The 17,447-nt window shown below is 50.2% G+C and overlaps 4 protein-coding genes and 1 non-coding gene across 5 annotated transcripts; 2 read left to right on the plus strand and 3 right to left on the minus strand.

Moving 5' to 3' along the window:
- Positions 1-1,744: 1,744 nt before the first annotated feature.
- On the minus strand, positions 1,745-4,083 carry Aud_000697 (MFS transporter; the record flags this gene model as incomplete). The annotated part of the gene is made up of 9 exons (XM_043286204.1): positions 1,745-2,066; positions 2,163-2,274; positions 2,361-2,770; positions 2,835-2,921; positions 2,982-3,014; positions 3,103-3,347; positions 3,396-3,430; positions 3,493-3,602; positions 3,659-4,083. 9 exons carry the CDS (start codon positions 4,081-4,083, stop codon positions 1,745-1,747), a joined length of 1,779 nt encoding a protein of 592 aa, XP_043142139.1.
- A 1,152-nt stretch (positions 4,084-5,235) lies between these two features.
- Positions 5,236-7,118, minus strand: Aud_000698 (kleisin alpha; the record flags this gene model as incomplete). The annotated part of the gene is made up of 2 exons (XM_043286205.1): positions 5,236-6,792; positions 6,855-7,118. 2 exons carry the CDS (start codon positions 7,116-7,118, stop codon positions 5,236-5,238), a joined length of 1,821 nt encoding a protein of 606 aa, XP_043142140.1.
- Positions 7,119-8,281: 1,163 nt separating this feature from the next.
- Positions 8,282-11,649, plus strand: pmr1 (Ca(2+)/Mn(2+)-transporting P-type ATPase PMR1; the record flags this gene model as incomplete). The annotated part of the gene is made up of 3 exons (XM_043286206.1): positions 8,282-8,377; positions 8,475-11,019; positions 11,075-11,649. The coding sequence occupies 3 exons, from the start codon at positions 8,282-8,284 to the stop codon at positions 11,647-11,649; spliced, it is 3,216 nt and encodes a 1,071-aa protein (XP_043142141.1).
- Positions 11,650-11,926: 277 nt separating this feature from the next.
- On the minus strand, positions 11,927-11,998 carry Aud_000700. The gene has a single exon. It is a non-coding gene; the product is annotated as a tRNA-Arg (tRNA).
- A 3,245-nt stretch (positions 11,999-15,243) lies between these two features.
- On the plus strand, positions 15,244-17,123 carry Aud_000701 (ammonium transporter; the record flags this gene model as incomplete). Its single annotated transcript, XM_043286207.1, has 4 exons — positions 15,244-15,358; positions 15,421-15,752; positions 15,825-16,416; positions 16,477-17,123. 4 exons carry the CDS (start codon positions 15,244-15,246, stop codon positions 17,121-17,123), a joined length of 1,686 nt encoding a protein of 561 aa, XP_043142142.1.
- Between the last annotated feature and the right edge of the window lie 324 nt (positions 17,124-17,447).

Genomic DNA, 17,447 nt, shown 5'->3' on the forward strand with positions numbered 1-17,447 from the left:
TCGCAGACAAGAAAGTATAACTGAGGGATTTTGGTATGAGTGTGACAGTGATGCGCCAGTAATATCATAAGCTGGGAAGAAATCATGCAGATAGTTTCAAGTTCCTTTACAGGTCGGCTCGAAGCTATTGTTGTTTCCTGCCTGAGAAACGAGGATAACCTCTCAGGCAGAAGGTCGTGCTGCTGTTTCAGCCTTACACGTTGAAAAAGCAATTGTGAATTCAATTGACCCTTTCACATTCTTCCAACTATGGCAATCAGGAATTCAATACTCGAGTCCTGCAGATACCATCACATCATGCCATGACAGTCAGAAAGAGAGGCAATTGCCGCATATATGGTAGATGCCTATATGACCTGGAAGATCGATCTCACATGCGTCACGTCACGTATATCAACGTCCAGACAGCAAATAAAGCTTGCTTGTGATAGTACATAGTATCGACCTGGCTCAAGCCTCAGGCACCTCCACCATATCTTATCCCACGTGCTGCTCCATCTGAATCTCAAGACTCGTATGAAGTATACTCGGCGTAGTCTAGACAAGATAATCCTGATTACAGGGTACACCATTTACACCATTTACAATAATGACCACCAAACCTCAATCATCCATCTTCTCAACCCCCAAAAACAAAAAGAAACGATACCCAATCCATTTCTATGAGTCATTTTACGTACATTAAAGCCCTCAAACTCTCCAAAATTACGCCAGGGTAATTCCGGAATGCCACCAAGTTCCCCGTGATCGCCCGACCCTCGACAGCCTGCCCAGTTTGGGGAAATGCCTCGGTAAAAGAGGCTTTCCTGCATAACCCTGTTGGTTTTCCTTCTTCCTGCATCATACGGGCAGTCATTGCTCTGAATGGGGGTGGCCTGAATAGGAGCTATATTTCTGCAAAAGACTATAGCTGCAGGAGATTGTTAGGTAGTTACTGCCTGCGCCGCGGAGGTAAGGTGATCGGCAGTAAAGGGCCAACGTCTTTGGGTTTGGTCTGGCTTGGCCTGGATTCGATTGCTTGGTAATGACAAGGGTTCGTCTGGCCAGGTCAGTCAGGGATCAACTGTGAGAATACAGCAGCTGGTGCTCTGCTGTATAGGGCCGATAGCTTTGTCGGACTTGTTGTGTAGATACCTGTGAGCTTGTCTATGCATTTGTTTTAGAAAAGCCATTATCTTCGTGCTGTTGATTCTGTGCATTAGGTATATTCTACGTAAGTGTATGTCTGCATGGATGCATGCGTCTATGTTTAGATGTACAACCCTTGCCGGGTAAAACTTTTAGCATGAAGGCTGCAAGCAATAGCTCGGTCGCAGTATGTCGAGGCACCATGGCAATGCACGCTCGATACGCGGCGACAACAAGGTTGGTGGTCTATCGCGTAGCAAATCGACTCTTCTTTCTGATACGGCTGCCATATCGGAAGAATATGTACCTGTTTCGTAGACCATAGTCAGCGAGAGATTCTATACGTGAAACCCAGCAGCATCTTCAGAGTCTGACAAATGCAGCAGAAATACGGCAGAGTCCACGCAATTGCCGCTATCCCGGCTGACAGCTGCAAGCTGATGCAAGGAGGATGAAGCATGAATCAAACAGTAGAAACCTTGAGAAGTCTCTGGCCTTCAACGTACTAGAAAAATAGGAAAATACTCACGGAAATGGTGACATGGCAAGTGTCAGAAAGGCCAGCAGCGATGTCGCCCAATGATAACCCAGATTATTATACACTGCATTTCAATCATCAGCAGTGACCGGGGACATAATGAAGCACAGGCATTGCAGTTCGTAACAACAGGTCAGCTGAGTGGGAGTCTACCATCGGTAACGGTTTAGACTGTTCTTCTGACTTGTTGCTTCGGATCGACTTCGCGGGCGACCGCAGATGCATAGACAGAAATTCGCAGCCAAATCCAGGAAGAGAGTGCTTACTTTGGTTACCGAACAATGGAAAAACACCACCAAAGGTCGAGCGAGCAAAGCTGTTCGCTGCCAGAGCGCTCGCTGCGTATGTTGGGTAGGCATCGACCAGAAAAGTGAATACACCCGAGTATACGAGGATGGTCCTGTTCGGCAACAGATAGAATTAGCGTCTATACTCAGCTTATTGGCGCTGCTGCAATTGCAGTCATGTCTGAGAGTCAGCCATATTGCAAACTTACCCGGCTCCGAAGAACGCACTGCCAATCAGTGGCACAATCCAGTGCACTTGAGGATAGATGGTCCAGGCAAACATGAAGAGTCCTATGGTGACGAGCGGACCTCCAAGGATTGCTGCATAAGAAGCAGACAAATATTAGCAAGGTTTGTTGTGGCTTGGCTCAATATGCGGATAACCAAGTCACCAGGAATATACGCACCTGGAGGTAGCCGCCATTCGGGCTGGAAATCATCTGGTTTCCCAACAGCTTTTTCGTGCTTCTCTTCCAAGCGAACGTAGATTCGACGCCAGAAAGGATCAGATAGAATGGCAAAGACCATGCCAACAAAGAGACCAAGGAACGATAGACCTCTTTGCCATAGCTCGAAGCCGTATACGTTGCCGAAGACGAGCTGAAAAGCGCCGAAGAAAAGATAGAGGATACCCAGCAGGATGGCAGAGAATATACAGAGATTCAAACACATCGGCTCCAGCGCCAATAGAAGCCACGGCCGGTAAGTGGATCGCAGGATAGTCCGTGCTACCGAGCGGTTTGTTCGTTCGATTGGAGCCTTCCATCTGTCGTCTCCCGTTTCTTTGCGCAGCTTTTGTGCCTTACTCCGGAGGAGTCTGGCCAAGTCGAGTCAGATGGGCCAATACTTTAGATACGATACAGAAGCCTGAAAGCACTCACACTGGGTGGTACGTCTCTGGAACAAACAGGATAATCGAGACCAGAAGGACACCGGACCAGATGAGAAGGACATAAAACGTCCAGCGCCTGAAGATATGATAGCCTTGTTAAAGTAATGCTTTTCAACTAACGGATGGACGAGCTTACCATGTCGTGAACTGGTTAATAAACCCGCCAACCCTGAAGGTAAGTTCCTGTCAGTCCCTGTTGCACAGGAGCGAGCTTCGACAGCGTCAAGGCCCGAGTTGAGAGAATAGGAGAAACATACAGCGGGCCCACTTCTGGACCGATGAAAGGGGAAGCCGTGTATAGCATCATGGGGGCACTGAGTTCGTGGCGGTCAAACAAATCGCCCACTGTACCCCCCGCAACGCTGAGAAAAGCACTGCCAGCGAGGCCGTTGAAGAAACGGCTTACGATCATAGTTTGGATGTTTTGCGCCACGGCACACGGGATCAACCATATCAGAAAGAAGGTAAACGAGACGATGTAAATCCATTTCCGACCATAAAACTATGGCATATCAGCAGTGGAACGCAGAGTTATGCAGAGTCGACGAACCTCTGACAATGGCGCCAGAAACAACGGCCCGATTCCTACGACCAGCCTCTGGTCAATTCCCGCAAACCACGCAAGTGAGACTTTGGAGCAGACTTACCCAACCCCCAAATGAAGAAGGAAAGGCCAAGTGTTGCCACAATTTGAGAACAATTGAGTTCTTTCATCAGCTGCCCATAGGTGGAAGTATACATGGACGAGGTGCAAGTCCTCGAAGCCGTACTGTCAGTACTTTCTATAGGCTATGTCGCAGACTTGAGACTCACACGCAGAGAGAACCCAACGAGCAGATCACGACAATAAGCCACCGCCGGAGCTTGTTCATATTCCGGGGGTTCATCGAGTCATTGTCGTCCCATCCGACAACGAACTCGTCACCGTCGGCTGCTTCTCCCGGCTGGCTGGATTTTCCTTCTGCTTCTTCGTCGACAGTATGACAACTGTATCCATCATTCAGAGACCAGCTGCGCTCAATAGTCGAAGACGTAGTGCGCTGCAGCTTCTGCGGTCGCTCGTTGTTTGTTGCGACGGACGCATTTATGGGTGCAAAAGTTCTATCCCATTCTTCACCCCGTTGTGTCTCTTGTTCTTGAGCTTCTTCCGTGCTTTTCTCACTTGACGAATCCCCATCGACAGGCGACTCAGATTTTTCTGTTGTGGGAAAAGAGTCGGTCTGCTGCAGGATCGGCATTCTTATTCACATAGGCAAAGAATCGAGAGATGAATGTCTCCATGCAGTGGTGCAAGGTACAATCTCGGTGCTCAACAACAAGACAACTAACGCAGGAACAGTATGTCTATCAAAAGCAAGAACACGAAAGTCAAGAGCGTTTCGCTGGAAATTAAAGACGAACGAGATCTCGAGATAAGGCGTTCGGACAATCCAATAACTGCCATAAGGTCCGTGAGGTAAGCAATTCCTAGTATTTTAGTGCCTCTATTGGCCTGGATTCAGTCTCTCGGGCTTCTGTCCGGCACATCTAGTTATCTAGCGTCATTCGACGATGGTCCCACAGATGATTTCTCGGCATCATCGTCACTGGAATCCCGTCCCAAGGAATTGATGGTTCAAGGAACGTGATCAACCAGTTTCCTCCATTGTATTCAAATCCAACCGAGAGAATATTGATTGCTTATCAATGCTTTGACTATAATGATCATTATGATTATGACATGCTTATGACATGCTTATGCTTTGCGCTCGCATACGGGTCATGCATGTTATCTGCCTCGTGGGAAAAATCGCCGAGTGCGACCTTCTACACCCTTATTATCATACCCTCAATGTTTGTATTGGATCTTGAATCATTTTGTTCTGGAGCCTCAAGCCACACAGCCAAGACGACCTAGTTGCTTAGCAAGCTTCATCAAAGAAATTTGGCAGAATTGTAGGATCCATGTCTCATCCAACGATACTCATTATTGACCAATATTTGCAATCCTTTTCTGTAAACTACCTGTGAAGGTAGCTGGTACTTCATACACATTGAATTGTTGCAGATCCCAACTGCCTGCATGGAATGGTGTCATTACACACAATCTCTAAATCCTAGAGCTACCTACCCATAAATCCATACAAACACTAGTCCAAATAATCCCAACAGAAGAGCAACTGCAGCTCTGGATGAACCGCAAAACAACCGATCAGTAGCCGCCTTTTCAGCTCCCAAAATCAAATCCCCGAAACACCATTAACTCTTTTGGAGCAATCCACAGAAGCAATCCTGCTGAAAAGGCAAACCAGCCTCAATTCGAACAGCCAGAAAGGAGAATAAAGAACAAACGAGTCAACTGTACATGAAACAATAGCCATTGCAGAAGTCCAAAGGTATGTGAGACGTGCTTAGGCCGTCACCTCAGTGGGCTGGCTAGCAGCCTCCCCGCTCGTATTCTCTTCCGCCCACGAGCCCCAGAGGGCACGCTTTCCGCGGATCTTGATAGGACCGCCAACAGAGCCCGTACCCTGCTCAACCTTGACTGCGTCCTTGGTGGCCAGGACCAAAACTTCGAAGAACATCTTGGTGGCATCAGCCTTGCTCGTTCTCTTCTCGGGTAACAGATCCTGGAACTTGACGCTCTTCTTTTGGTCGGCGGCAGACTCGCCCAATGCGTCGCGGAGGATGTGGACGGCGTGTTTGGTACCAACAGAGACCGGGCCGCTATCCACGGGGTGCACAATCGTATCATCCATCTCTTCCATAGGGTGATGCATGCCCTCGTCGTCACTCATATGCAGTCCCTGTTCCTCCTCGTCTCCGGGAAACTCAATCTCCGACCGCTGGTGAAGGGTCGAGTCGAGACCAACTCCTTCGTCCACCGGCACGATGGCTTCTTCGTCGCCAAAGTCCAGAGCAGGAGCAGTCGCTGCGGCCACATCCATATCGGCGATGCCGCTGTCGCGCTTTCTCTTCAATTCACCCGCCTTCTTGATGGCATCAAATGAAAGTAGATCACGGAGTTCGGGGGCCCAACCACGTCCGCGGCCCGCGCCAAGGACATTTGACACAAAGTCGCCATTCTTTTGCATGTTCATCAAGGTAAGAAGAATAGGATCCCGAGGCAAGAACGCAGCCGGTTTCAAGATTCCAGATCGATCTGCCTGTTGCTCTTTAATATGACTGGGCTTGAAGTCGATGGCCTCATCCAGATCCATGACCGGCATCACCTTTCGTCGCTTGGCGCGCTGTGCTTGTTGAGCGGTAACGTCATCTCCCTGTTCACCGTCTTCGTGCTCGCCGTCGGCGTACTCCTCGTCCAGAATTCCTCGTCCTCCCTTCGACAACTTTAGATCTTCTGCCTCGAGTCTGTTGAGTTCTTCCTCGGAAAGTTCTGTCATTGCGGATTCAGAGTCGCGCTGCTGTCGGCGTTCTTCGACTTCACGCGTGAGCTCCTCGTCGCCACCGATATCCAAAGTATCATCGAAGTTGAAGTGTTCCTGGGGGCGATCTTCACCAAGATCCATCTTATCCAGAGGAGCGTCATCCTCACCCAGGTCCAGCTGCAGGTCAACGTCGTTGAATTTGCCGGCGTCACTCAGGAGGTCGTCTTCGAAGGGACGGGGAGCGGGAGCGTCTCGGCCAACTTCCATACTGAAATCGCGGCCGATGTGGGTGTCATCATCATCTCCAAAATTTAGATCAACCAATGTGTGATCCTCCAAGCGTGGTAGTTCTTGAGAAGCAGATCGTCGGAAGCTACTATCAGGTAGCAGTTGACTTCCGAAGTCCATCGAGTGTCCCTGCCGTTTGCCTTCTGGCTCCAGATTAAGAGTCTGCGATAGAAGCAAAGACGAGTCCAAATTCATAAACAAATCCGATTCGGTAAGCACATCAGGTAAAGTAATGCCGCCAGGAGCGACAACGGTAGACGTCAAGTCATTATTGTTGGTCAAACGGAACGCCTACAGCCGCACATATCAGTAAAGCTTGACAAGCATTGAGTGCAGAGAGCAACCAAGCTTACCATCTTAATCTTCATCAAAGCCTCGTTGCAGTCGTCCAAAAGATATCGGGCCTTCCTGCTGTAGATCCGAACCACACCCAACAACAACTGACCGCTAAGTCGCAGGGCCATCGGAGCCTGCCCTTGATCAACAATGGCATTGACACTGCTCTCAATATCCGATTGCAAGATATGAGATTTAGAAAGCTTGCGCTCAAGGTTGGCCGACAACCAGACGCGGGCCAGCGGCCCGGTCTTGGACAGCAGAGTCTCGGAGTAGAACATTGTCAAACGAGGTACGGATGGAAGACCAAATGGGAAATGCAATCAAATATCCAAAAAGATGCCCGCCTAGTGCGGGGTGATTTGTTTGGGAGGTCCCTGGCAACGAGGTTGGTGACGCGCGGTATCCGAACAACACGGTCAACACCCAAGGATCGGCGAGTGGTTTCCTGCCCCTAAGGCGTCCAAAGAGACAAGGAAAAGAGCTGAACACAAAACAGCAACAGATCCAGTCGAGTAGCAAATCAATAATAGCATGCACTGCGATACAAAATCAATCCCAACAAGGTGGGTACAGGAAATGGGGGGGAACACAACCAAAGCGAAGTAGGAAGGGTGGTTGGTGTGGTGCGATGGGGAAACAAGAGAGAAAGAGTTGCGAAAGGCGCGTCTGGCGGGCGGCGGGTGGAAGGTAGGTACCTTAATGGGGAGCCTGAGGTTTGCCCAGCCTCCTCAGTCCTGCCAGAGTTTCTCGTCCCAGCAACGGGAGCACGGGACTATGACAGCACAACGAGCAAGCACAGGCGTTGATTGGCTTAACAGGGCGAGATTTGAGTCACGTGTGTGACATACCTTATGTAATGGTATGAAGATCAGTGTGCACAATTCTAAACTATTCCAGATGCGGCACAATCGGAATAAGTATTGATCCTCCATACTAGGCCATGACGGGAAAAGCAAGATCAATCTATATCACGTGACTCTTGACATGGCCCAGCAAGGACGGATAGGGGATAGGGAAGTAATTCTACAAGACATAAGCAGCTCTGTATTAGTTACGGATCGAGCATTCCTGGATAATCCGGGGCTATTAATCTGTTTCAGTTGTTTCCACCTTGATATAATTTTAATGTACGCCCATGATTGACTAGACACGCCATGAGCTGTCTAAATCCTCAGCTACATACTAACCAATGACTCGGTGTCCAGACCTTCTGCACGGCCCCGTCTTGTTTCAACTTAGTTTCCCTCCATCTTGATACCGCACTCCGCCGCGCATCTGAGAACGTGGCTTTTTGCATACTCTCCAGCCCTATCAGAGCATCAGAAGAAATCTGGCAAATTCCAAACTGCGCTTCTTTCTCCCAATTTTGTCCTTTGATAACGGGATGATAAGGATTACGAACCCGGTTTGAATGTTCCCTTGTTCTGACAGAGCATGAGAGATGTCAAGGTCCGCAACGCCTGCGCTACCTTTGCATAATGCCCAGGCTTCGAGACCATCATCGACAGCCCCTGTAACAGGCGTGCGGTCACCATCAGTAAGTGTTATTGGGTTTGAAAAGACTTCTGATAACCCATTCACAAATGAATGGGAGTCGTTCAATGGATCGAATTCTGACTTGAGTCGTTTGATAGACCTCCACGTCAACGTACTCCTTATTAGGTCCTGAGGAAACCGCGGAGCGCCTACAGACATCTCTCCTTCACGGGCTTACACCGGCAGAGGCAGAGATACGATTATTGCGAGATGGACCAAATGAATTGCCACATGAAGAACCCGAGCCCTTGTGGCTTCGGTTTCTCAAGCAGTTCAAGGAGACGCTAATCCTTCTCCTGTTGGCGTCCGCGGCCATCTCATTCTTTATGGGCAATTACGATGACGCCGTCAGTATTACCCTCGCTGTGACTATTGTGGTGACCGTCGGATTCGTTCAGGAGTACAGGTCTGAAAAGTCCTTGGAGGCATTGAATCGTCTCGTGCCCCATCATGCACACCTCATCCGCGACATCCCCCCTTCGAGCGCTCCTCTTACGAATAACACTACGACTGCGTTTTTGGGGTCGGATATCGAATTGGAGGACCTTGCGAGCAAGAGCCCCAACTCGGCATCGGCGGCTATTAAAGCTTCGAGTACTGTTCTGGCCACCCAACTTGTCCCCGGGGATCTGGTTCTGTTTACCACCGGCGACCGCATTCCGGCGGACATACGAATTACTGCAGCTACTGACTTGACCATTGACGAGTCGAACTTGACTGGCGAGAACGAGCCCGTGGCCAAATACCCCGAGGCACTTCGCAGCACCAAGGCCGCAGTCTCCCACTCTCCCAAAATCGTTAGCCCCCCTCGGTCCCCGTTCTATGACGCTCCCGCCAGCGGCGCCGTTGGCGCGGATATACGGTTGAATGAACAACATAATATTGCATTCATGGGGACCCTGGTGCGGTCGGGATACGGCCAGGGAATTGTCATTGGGACTGGGGCCAAGACAGAGTTTGGCAGCATTTCGGTGTCACTCCAGGAGATCGAGAGCCCGCGCACGCCACTCCAGCTTTCAATGGATCGTCTGGGACAGGAATTGAGCTATATCTCCTTTGGTGTGATTGCGTTGATTGTCGTGATCGGGTTAGTGCAGGGTCGAAAGCTCCTCGAGATGTTCACCATCGGGGTTTCTCTTGCGGTAGCTGCCATTCCGGAAGGACTTCCGATCATTGTGACCGTCACTCTGGCTTTGGGTGTGCTGCGGATGGCCAAGCGGGGAGCGATCATGCGAAGGCTACCGAGCGTCGAGACCCTGGGATCGGTGAATGTGGTGTGCAGCGACAAAACAGGCACTCTCACGCTCAACCACATGGCTGTCACCAAGATGTGGCATTTCGACTGCCCTGAACCCTTCGAGGTCCACAATGATATCTCCTCTTTGACTCCGGGCCCCGCCGCCCGAACTGTTCTCCGAATCGGGAATATTGCCAATAACGCCCGACTCTGGCGGGTCCATGCAAATTCTCCAGCCAGCGCATCTTCGGCAGCAGTGCTCAGCTCCACCGTGGACCGCGCGTCTGGGGCTGTGAAGAGCCGATGGGTTGGTCAACCGACCGATGTCGCCATCTTGGACTTACTGGACACTTTTGGTGAAGATGACCTCCGTGACCGCATCAGCAGGCGCGTGGCTGAAACACCTTTCAGTTCCGAGCGTAAATGGATGGGTGTCATCATTGGCAGCGGGCAGAACGACGCACCATCCTTTGCCGGTGCCAATAATGTTGCCTATATCAAGGGTGCTCTGGAACAAGTCCTGACACGGTGTGACACTTACCTGACCAAGGATGGTCGTGAGGTCATCTTGGATGAGCCGCGACGCCATGCCGTGAGGCAGGCAGCAGAACACATGGCATCTGAGGGGCTGAGAGTGCTGGCGTTCGCTAGCGGAGCAGTCAGAGACACACCCAGAGGAGGGAGGGTATTTGGCAGCAGATCCGGCACTCCTCTTTCCAGCACTCCTCTTTCCAGCACTCCTCTTTCCAGCTCAAGTCAGGGTGAGGAGGATGATCGATACACTGGACTGGTCTTTGCTGGGCTGGTTGGGATGAACGACCCTCCCCGAAAGGATGTCCACAAGTCCATCAGACGTCTCATGGCTGGAGGAGTACGAGTCATCATGATCACAGGAGATGCAGAGACGACAGCAGTGGCGATTGCTAAGAAACTCGGAATGCCAGTAAGGGATTCTCCGGGGTCGAGGCCTGTTCTCACCGGTCAGGACCTAGACCGTATGAGTACTGCGGACCTTGCACAGGCTATTTCGACCACCTCAATTTTCGCCCGCACCAGCCCAGAACATAAAATGAAGATCGTGCGCGCTCTGCAGTCTCGGGGGGACGTCGTGGCCATGACTGGCGATGGGGTGAACGATGCACCGGCTTTGAAAAAGGCAGACATCGGCATTGCGATGGGCAAATTGGGTACCGACGTTGCCAAGGAGGCTGCGGATATGATCCTGACGGACGATGACTTTTCCACCATCTTGCGTGCGATCGAGCAAGGCAAGGGCATATTCTACAACATCCAGAATTTTATTACTTTCCAGCTCAGCACCAGTGTGGCTGCTCTCAGTCTTGTCTTGTTGAGTACCACGTTAGGTTTCAAGAACCCGCTGAACGCCATGCAAATTCTGTGGATCAGTGAGTTGCCCATGATTGTATGTGGGTTGTGTTTGTTTACTGACATTTTTCTTAGATATCCTCATGGATGGCCCACCTGCACAGTCCCTGGGCGTTGAGCCCGTCGACCCATCCATCATGAATCGCCCACCGCGACCGAGGACGGCACGGGTTCTTACGAAACCGTTGATTCAGCGAGTACTTACATCAGCCTTTATGATCATGCTCGGCACGTTGGCCATCTATGTCTACGAGATGGGCGACGCCGACGATGTCTCCAACCCCGGGAAGCGCTCCCGCGTGGTGACTGCCCACGACACGACTATGACGTTCACCTGCTTTGTTCTTTTCGATATGTTCAACGCTTTGACTTGTCGCAGCGAGAGCAAATCCGTGCTTCGCGGCGAGCTCTCGCTCTTCGGGAACAAGATGTTCAACTATGCGGTTCTGGGCTCCTTGTTCGGGCAGGCTTGTGTAATCTATGTTCCGTTCTTCCAGCGCATTTTTCAGACCGAACCCCTCAATGCCGCCCATCTGCTTAGACTTCTGTGCATTTCAAGCACCGTGTTCTGGGTGGACGAGGGCCGGAAATACCTGAATGCCATCAAGCGGCGAAGAGCTGTGGGGGCGGGATACAGTGTCAATGTTTGATATGGGAATGACTGATGGACTGTGCATTCGATAGAAAGGAGGCTGCAGGGGCGGCGTTGTCTTGTTTTTCTTGGCTGTGTACTGTGAATCAATGAGTAGGCACATAACCTATACATAATCTTATACCTTTACGATTTTATCGCTTGTCGAATGCAACGACTACGTAGAATGTCTAGGCGAGTCAAGAGTTAAAGAAGCATTGCCTCTAACCGTCTAGGAAAAAGAGATGGCGGTGATGGTATGGTGGTTGGAAAATTATCCAAATAAAAAAAAAAATTGACCTACGCAGGATTCGAACCTGCAATCTCTTGATCCGTAGTCAAGCGCCTTACCATTGGGCCAGCAGGCCAGGTTGTTGAAGATGGTTGCTTATTTTTGCTACATAGTTCAAACAACTCTCCGCTCGTTGCAATCGGCTCCGCAATCTGCATGTACCTTCTCTGTTGAGCGTGATAGTCTACGCGCAAGTACCGGCTACCTCAAAGTCAATGCATTATCCATACAGGTTATTTAACTCGGGTTAAATTATTACCCAAAGGGACTACTCGTATGCGTGGGCGTGGCTTACTGAACCTAGTATTTATCAAGTGAACGTATCTTGAGTCTTGATATATATGTTGAGATGAGCTGTTGGCAGACATATATTTGCCGACATAAACCCACGTGCCCATCCCCAGATATCCCCACGCGACCAGGAGAGTATCTAGATTCTCGAGAAGCCGAGTCAATCGGCTCTTTGATGTCAAAGATGGGCCTGGACAGTCGTTAAATGCCAATAGAATTATCGAATTGCCGGCAGAGGGTGGTGGTTTCGTAACAGATACTGCTGGTTACTCAATCAGAGGCCATGCGACCTAGGGCTAGCCTAGTACGGAGCACCACATATAGTTGACTAGCTAAGTGGCTAGTGACCCCACTGTAAGTTGCAGAAATCCTTATTTCGAGTTCATATATCATACACATCATTCATGATTAACATGGAGAAAATCTACAAGGCTGATGAGGATTCCAGGCGATAGTCACTCCAGATACGAACACTCAGACGGCCCACAGGAGATATTGCGATAGGCCCAATATCACAGAGGCTGTCCACAGTATGAATACCTCAGCTTCTTGACGAGAGCAATATCAACCGGAGCTTCAGGCATCAACTCCGAAATGAACGACAGCCAAATATATATCGGGCTCGTGTTCCTGATAAGCCACGTTTCAAGTTGGAAACTATGGCGCAGAGAGCTTTCAAGTCGATGCCCAATTTAACCAGATTAGAAATCCAAGGCACGAGAGTCGAGCATTGACCGCTGGCAAAATGTGCTTCTGGCTGATCAGGCTGACATACGGAGTATGAATATAATCCCGAACCGAACAGCGCCCAGGTGGAGGAACTCCAGATAAGGGCATCCTGGGCGCGAAGCTTGGGTCCCTGAAATGCCCGAACGAGACTTCGGAAAAAGGAGGGAAAGCCAGCAGGAACTGATCAGGGTTGGTAGGGGCCGAGCTGTTATTGGCCAAGCTTCTCGTTATCAGTGCTGTGGGGCTCCTTCAGCTGCAGCCATACCACATCCGGAGCTAACTGGCCCCACTCACTCGGCAGGTGGCGTCAAGGACCTTATCGGGATCTCTCAGCCAATCGATTTGCTTATCAGGATGAGCGAAAGATGACTTGAGAGAAACAGCAATGATAAGGAATCTGCATTCGCGTCACGGATCAAATCGAGACTCGGACCTTGAAACTTGATGGTGCTATCTGTGCCATGGGAACGAGCCAGATGGAGTTTGTATGGGGGCTGTATCGCGGAGTTGACAGGGGTGGAGGTGACTTCATATCATGAACGCTTGCTGGAGTACGACTATCAACATGTGTCTATCTATCTATCTGTCTATCTATCTATCACGGAATGCAAGGGCGGATATGTTATCATCTCAAGATAGCTGGCGGTACTACAGTCTACCCGCCTGGAGAAGTATGTCGTAGTGTTTGATCCAGAGCATAAATAAGTGTAAGAACCCCAGCAGTCAACGCTGTTTGAGGTTGTACAGCAACCACCTACACAGTCAGCCTGAATATGAGCCACAAACCACATGCCAGTGCTCGAAGCCAAGAGGAATATTCGACCACCCGGCATGGAAAAAGCAACGAAACGATGTTTCGGGGTGGAAGAGCCCTTCCTATCTATCTCTCTATCATCCCTATCCATCAGGCCATGACGATGACTACTGTCCATGGAGTGCAATGATAATATGATTATGTATTCGCCACAGTCACTCAGTTTCCCCCACCATCTGGACGCTGGTCTTGGCCGGCCGGGATTAACAGAGCGGATTAAAGTTGGGTCCTGTCGGGATAAATTGGATACCCACTACTCCATACTGAGAGGCATTCGCCACGAGGCACGTCGAGGATGCAAAGAAGCTATGATGCGAGCAACAACTGCCTCAAGTGTTCTCGTACCGTCATTGGAATGCAGACAGTAGGTAGGTCGAGCCTTCTTCAGTGTGTTTTAAGTAGATCATGAGGTTGGATGCTGAGTCCTGGAGCTCTATTTCATATGGGATTGCCATTTTATTGGTGAGTTTTCTTTGTTCTGTGGCTGATTGGCCCAGAGCCGTTAAGACTCGAACCGGTTATTGGATGTTTTACTTATCTTACTTCACTGAATCGATTATTCCATTGGGTGCCAACTGCATGTTATCTCCAGGTACTTTTTTTTTTCATTTTTCTGGTTTAACCGCGTCTCCCTCCAAATCTGCAAGGAGGGTTCGTTTTTAAATCCTTCTTACTTGTTGCTTTATTTCGTGTCATGTCGTTTATTATTTTTATTAATTTATTTCATTTTTCCACGGGAAATCGCATCTGACTGTCCCAGGACCAGTATCTATCAATCAAGCTGGAAGACTAATACGAACACTAATATCGACCGATATCATCACCAAAGGGCGGATAAAAAAAGAGACCTGGAAAAAGTAAAGCATTTTAAAAATATCAATAAATTACCGCCCCACAGCTCTCACTGTTTTGTCTGTCCATGGAAGACTGTCGATCTATCGCTATCATCGCTTGACTCCTTCAGATTTGCAAACACAAATTCGATTGTCCCGTTCAATTCCAGGCCCACCGGGATGCCTTTCCAGAACGCTTGAGTAAATTCCTATGACCCTCTTCTTATATACTACGTCCTCCGCCCCCGTGGCAATTGTTCTTCTCCACAGAGCGGAGTCTGCATTTCTTCACTTGCTCACTCACTCACTCACTCGCTCGATCGATCCTTCTTTTCAACGGTCTCGTTCTTGAGGGAGCGAGGTAGGAGGTTAGATCTAAGCAACAATATATCCATTTCGACCCGTCTATACAATTCCTATTCGACCGAAACCTCCCGCACTCCGATCGTGTCACTTTCCTCGCTAGCCTTTCCCGCTCTCTGCCTCTCCCTCCGGCATCGGAAACCATAACTATATCCCTCTCTCCGCCCACCCTACAACGCAACGGCCACACATCCCGGACGAGATTGTGGTGGGTTTCGCATGCATTGAGGTTCTCTGCATTCTTCATCAACTCAGCATACGTGTAAAATCACATAATTTCAGCATTTCACCATGTCGTCTCGTGCAGGCGTTGCTCCATTCAGCCCGGACTATGCGTCATACAACTGGACTGGTGCTCCCGCGAACTATGAGCAACTGGCCACAAATGACATTGGCGGTGATTCCAGTATGTTGTCTAGTTTCTGCTCGCTTTGTATGGAGCCATGGTTTTAACAGCATCATTTTCAGGAACGGAGAACGTGAACAAATGGTTCCAATCGGGTGACCAGGCGTACATCATCGTGGCCTCCGCCATGGTCATGGTCATGATTCCTGGCCTTGGATTCCTGTACTCTGGTCTCGCTCGTCGTAAGTCGGCTCTGAGTATGATCTGGGCCTGTATGGCATCATTCTCCGTCGTCACCTTCCAGTGGTACTTTTGGGGTTATTCTCTCGCCTTCTCTCCCACTGCCACCAACGGCTACATTGGCAACCTTCGCAACTTTGGTCTCATGAAAACTCTGGCCGATCCAAGTCCTGGATCACCTCTCATTCCTAACCTCCTCTTTGCTTTCTACGAGGTATGATACCACTATTCAAGATTTGCCTGGATTTAGCGTACATTGCATGCTGACCAAGCCTGTCTGGCATAGATGCAATTCTGTGGTGTCACTGCGGCTATTATTATGGGCGCCGTTGCAGAACGCGGACGCCTGCTTCCCGCCATGGTCTTCACCTTCATCTGGGCTACTATCGTCTATTGTCCTATGGCCTGCTGGGTGTGGAATGTGAACGGTTGGGCATTCAAATACGGTGTTATGGACTATGCCGGTGGTGGTCCTGTCGAAATTGGATCCGGTATGGCAGCCCTCGCCTATTCGATGGTCCTCGGTCGTCGTCAGGAACGCATGATGTTGAACTTCCGCCCTCACAACGTCTCGCTTATTCTTCTCGGAACTGTCTTCCTCTGGTTCGGTTGGCTTGCATTCAACGGTGGTTCTGCCTTCGGCGCCAACCTTCGAGCCACCATGGCTTGCTGGAACACAAACCTGACTGCTGCCTTTGGAGCCATTACCTGGGTTCTTCTCGATTGGCGTCTGGCTAGAAAGTGGTCGATGGTTGGCTGGTGTTCCGGCACGATCTCCGGTCTGGTTGCTGCGACTCCCGCCTCCGGCTTTTTGACCCCTTGGGCCAGTGTTATTCTCGGTATCGTGACTGGCGTTGTTTGCAACTATGCCACCAAGGGTAAGTTTGACAAAAGTTTATGACGCCTAGTTCGCTTGTGCTAACCATATTCTTGTGTAGTTAAATACTGGATTCGTATCGATGACTCTATGGATGTGTTCGCCGAACACGGTGTCGCGGGAATCGTTGGCCTTCTTTTCAACGCCTTTTTCGCAGATGATGCAATCGTCGGTTTGGACGGCGTGAACACTGGAACAGGACTTGGTGGATGGGTCATCCACAACTACAAGCAGCTCTACATTCAAATTGCTTTTATCGTGGCTTCCTGCGCTTATTCCTTCGTTGTCTCCGCGATCATTGCTTACGCCATCAACGCTATTCCTGGCCTGAAACTGCGTGCCTCCGAAGAGGCAGAGTTGCTCGGTATGGACGACGACCAGCTGGGCGAGTTCGCATACGACTATGTCGAAGTTCGCCGTGATTACCTCGCCTGGACGCCGCAGAAGCACGATCAGCTGGAAGACGGCCACGAGATCCCCCACGCTGCCCGCTATGGCATCGGAGAGCACAGCGAGATGCTCGAAGGCCAGACTCCCGTGGGGATCGAGAGCCGAGGTTGCAGTGAAGGTGACTCTGGCATTCAGGAGATTAAAATCGCACCGGCTCCACGACAGGTCGCTGAGCACAATCATCCTGCGCAAGCCCAAGAGGCGCACGAGGCACCTGCCGCTCCTCAAGTCGACGAGAAGCGAGGCGGCTCATCATAATAGCCTCATCACCTGCGTCATTGCCTCATTTTCCTCCACCGTCAGTTAACCCCCGTTCTTCAACCGCGACCTCCTTTTCTTGTTCTCGTTTCTTTTCCAAGCGACCATTCGAGATATCCAGCATCGTTTTTTCTGCTTCCACTCTTCAATGGTGCGTCGCCTGGGGCTACGCCATTGACTCCATGTGTATTTTGTTACGCCACCCCACGCTGTCTGTGACTCTTGGTTTAGCAACATCGGCGTTCATCTGGTCCTGATCTACGGCTGTTTTGTATATACTATTTTTTTTTTACCGGCGGGAAGTCAGTCATTGGAGCTGGCAAC

The sequence above is a fragment of the Aspergillus udagawae genome (genome assembly GCF_001078395.1).
Source record: "Aspergillus udagawae IFM 46973 DNA, scaffold_1, whole genome shotgun sequence".
Classification (NCBI taxonomy): domain Eukaryota; kingdom Fungi; phylum Ascomycota; class Eurotiomycetes; order Eurotiales; family Aspergillaceae; genus Aspergillus; species Aspergillus udagawae.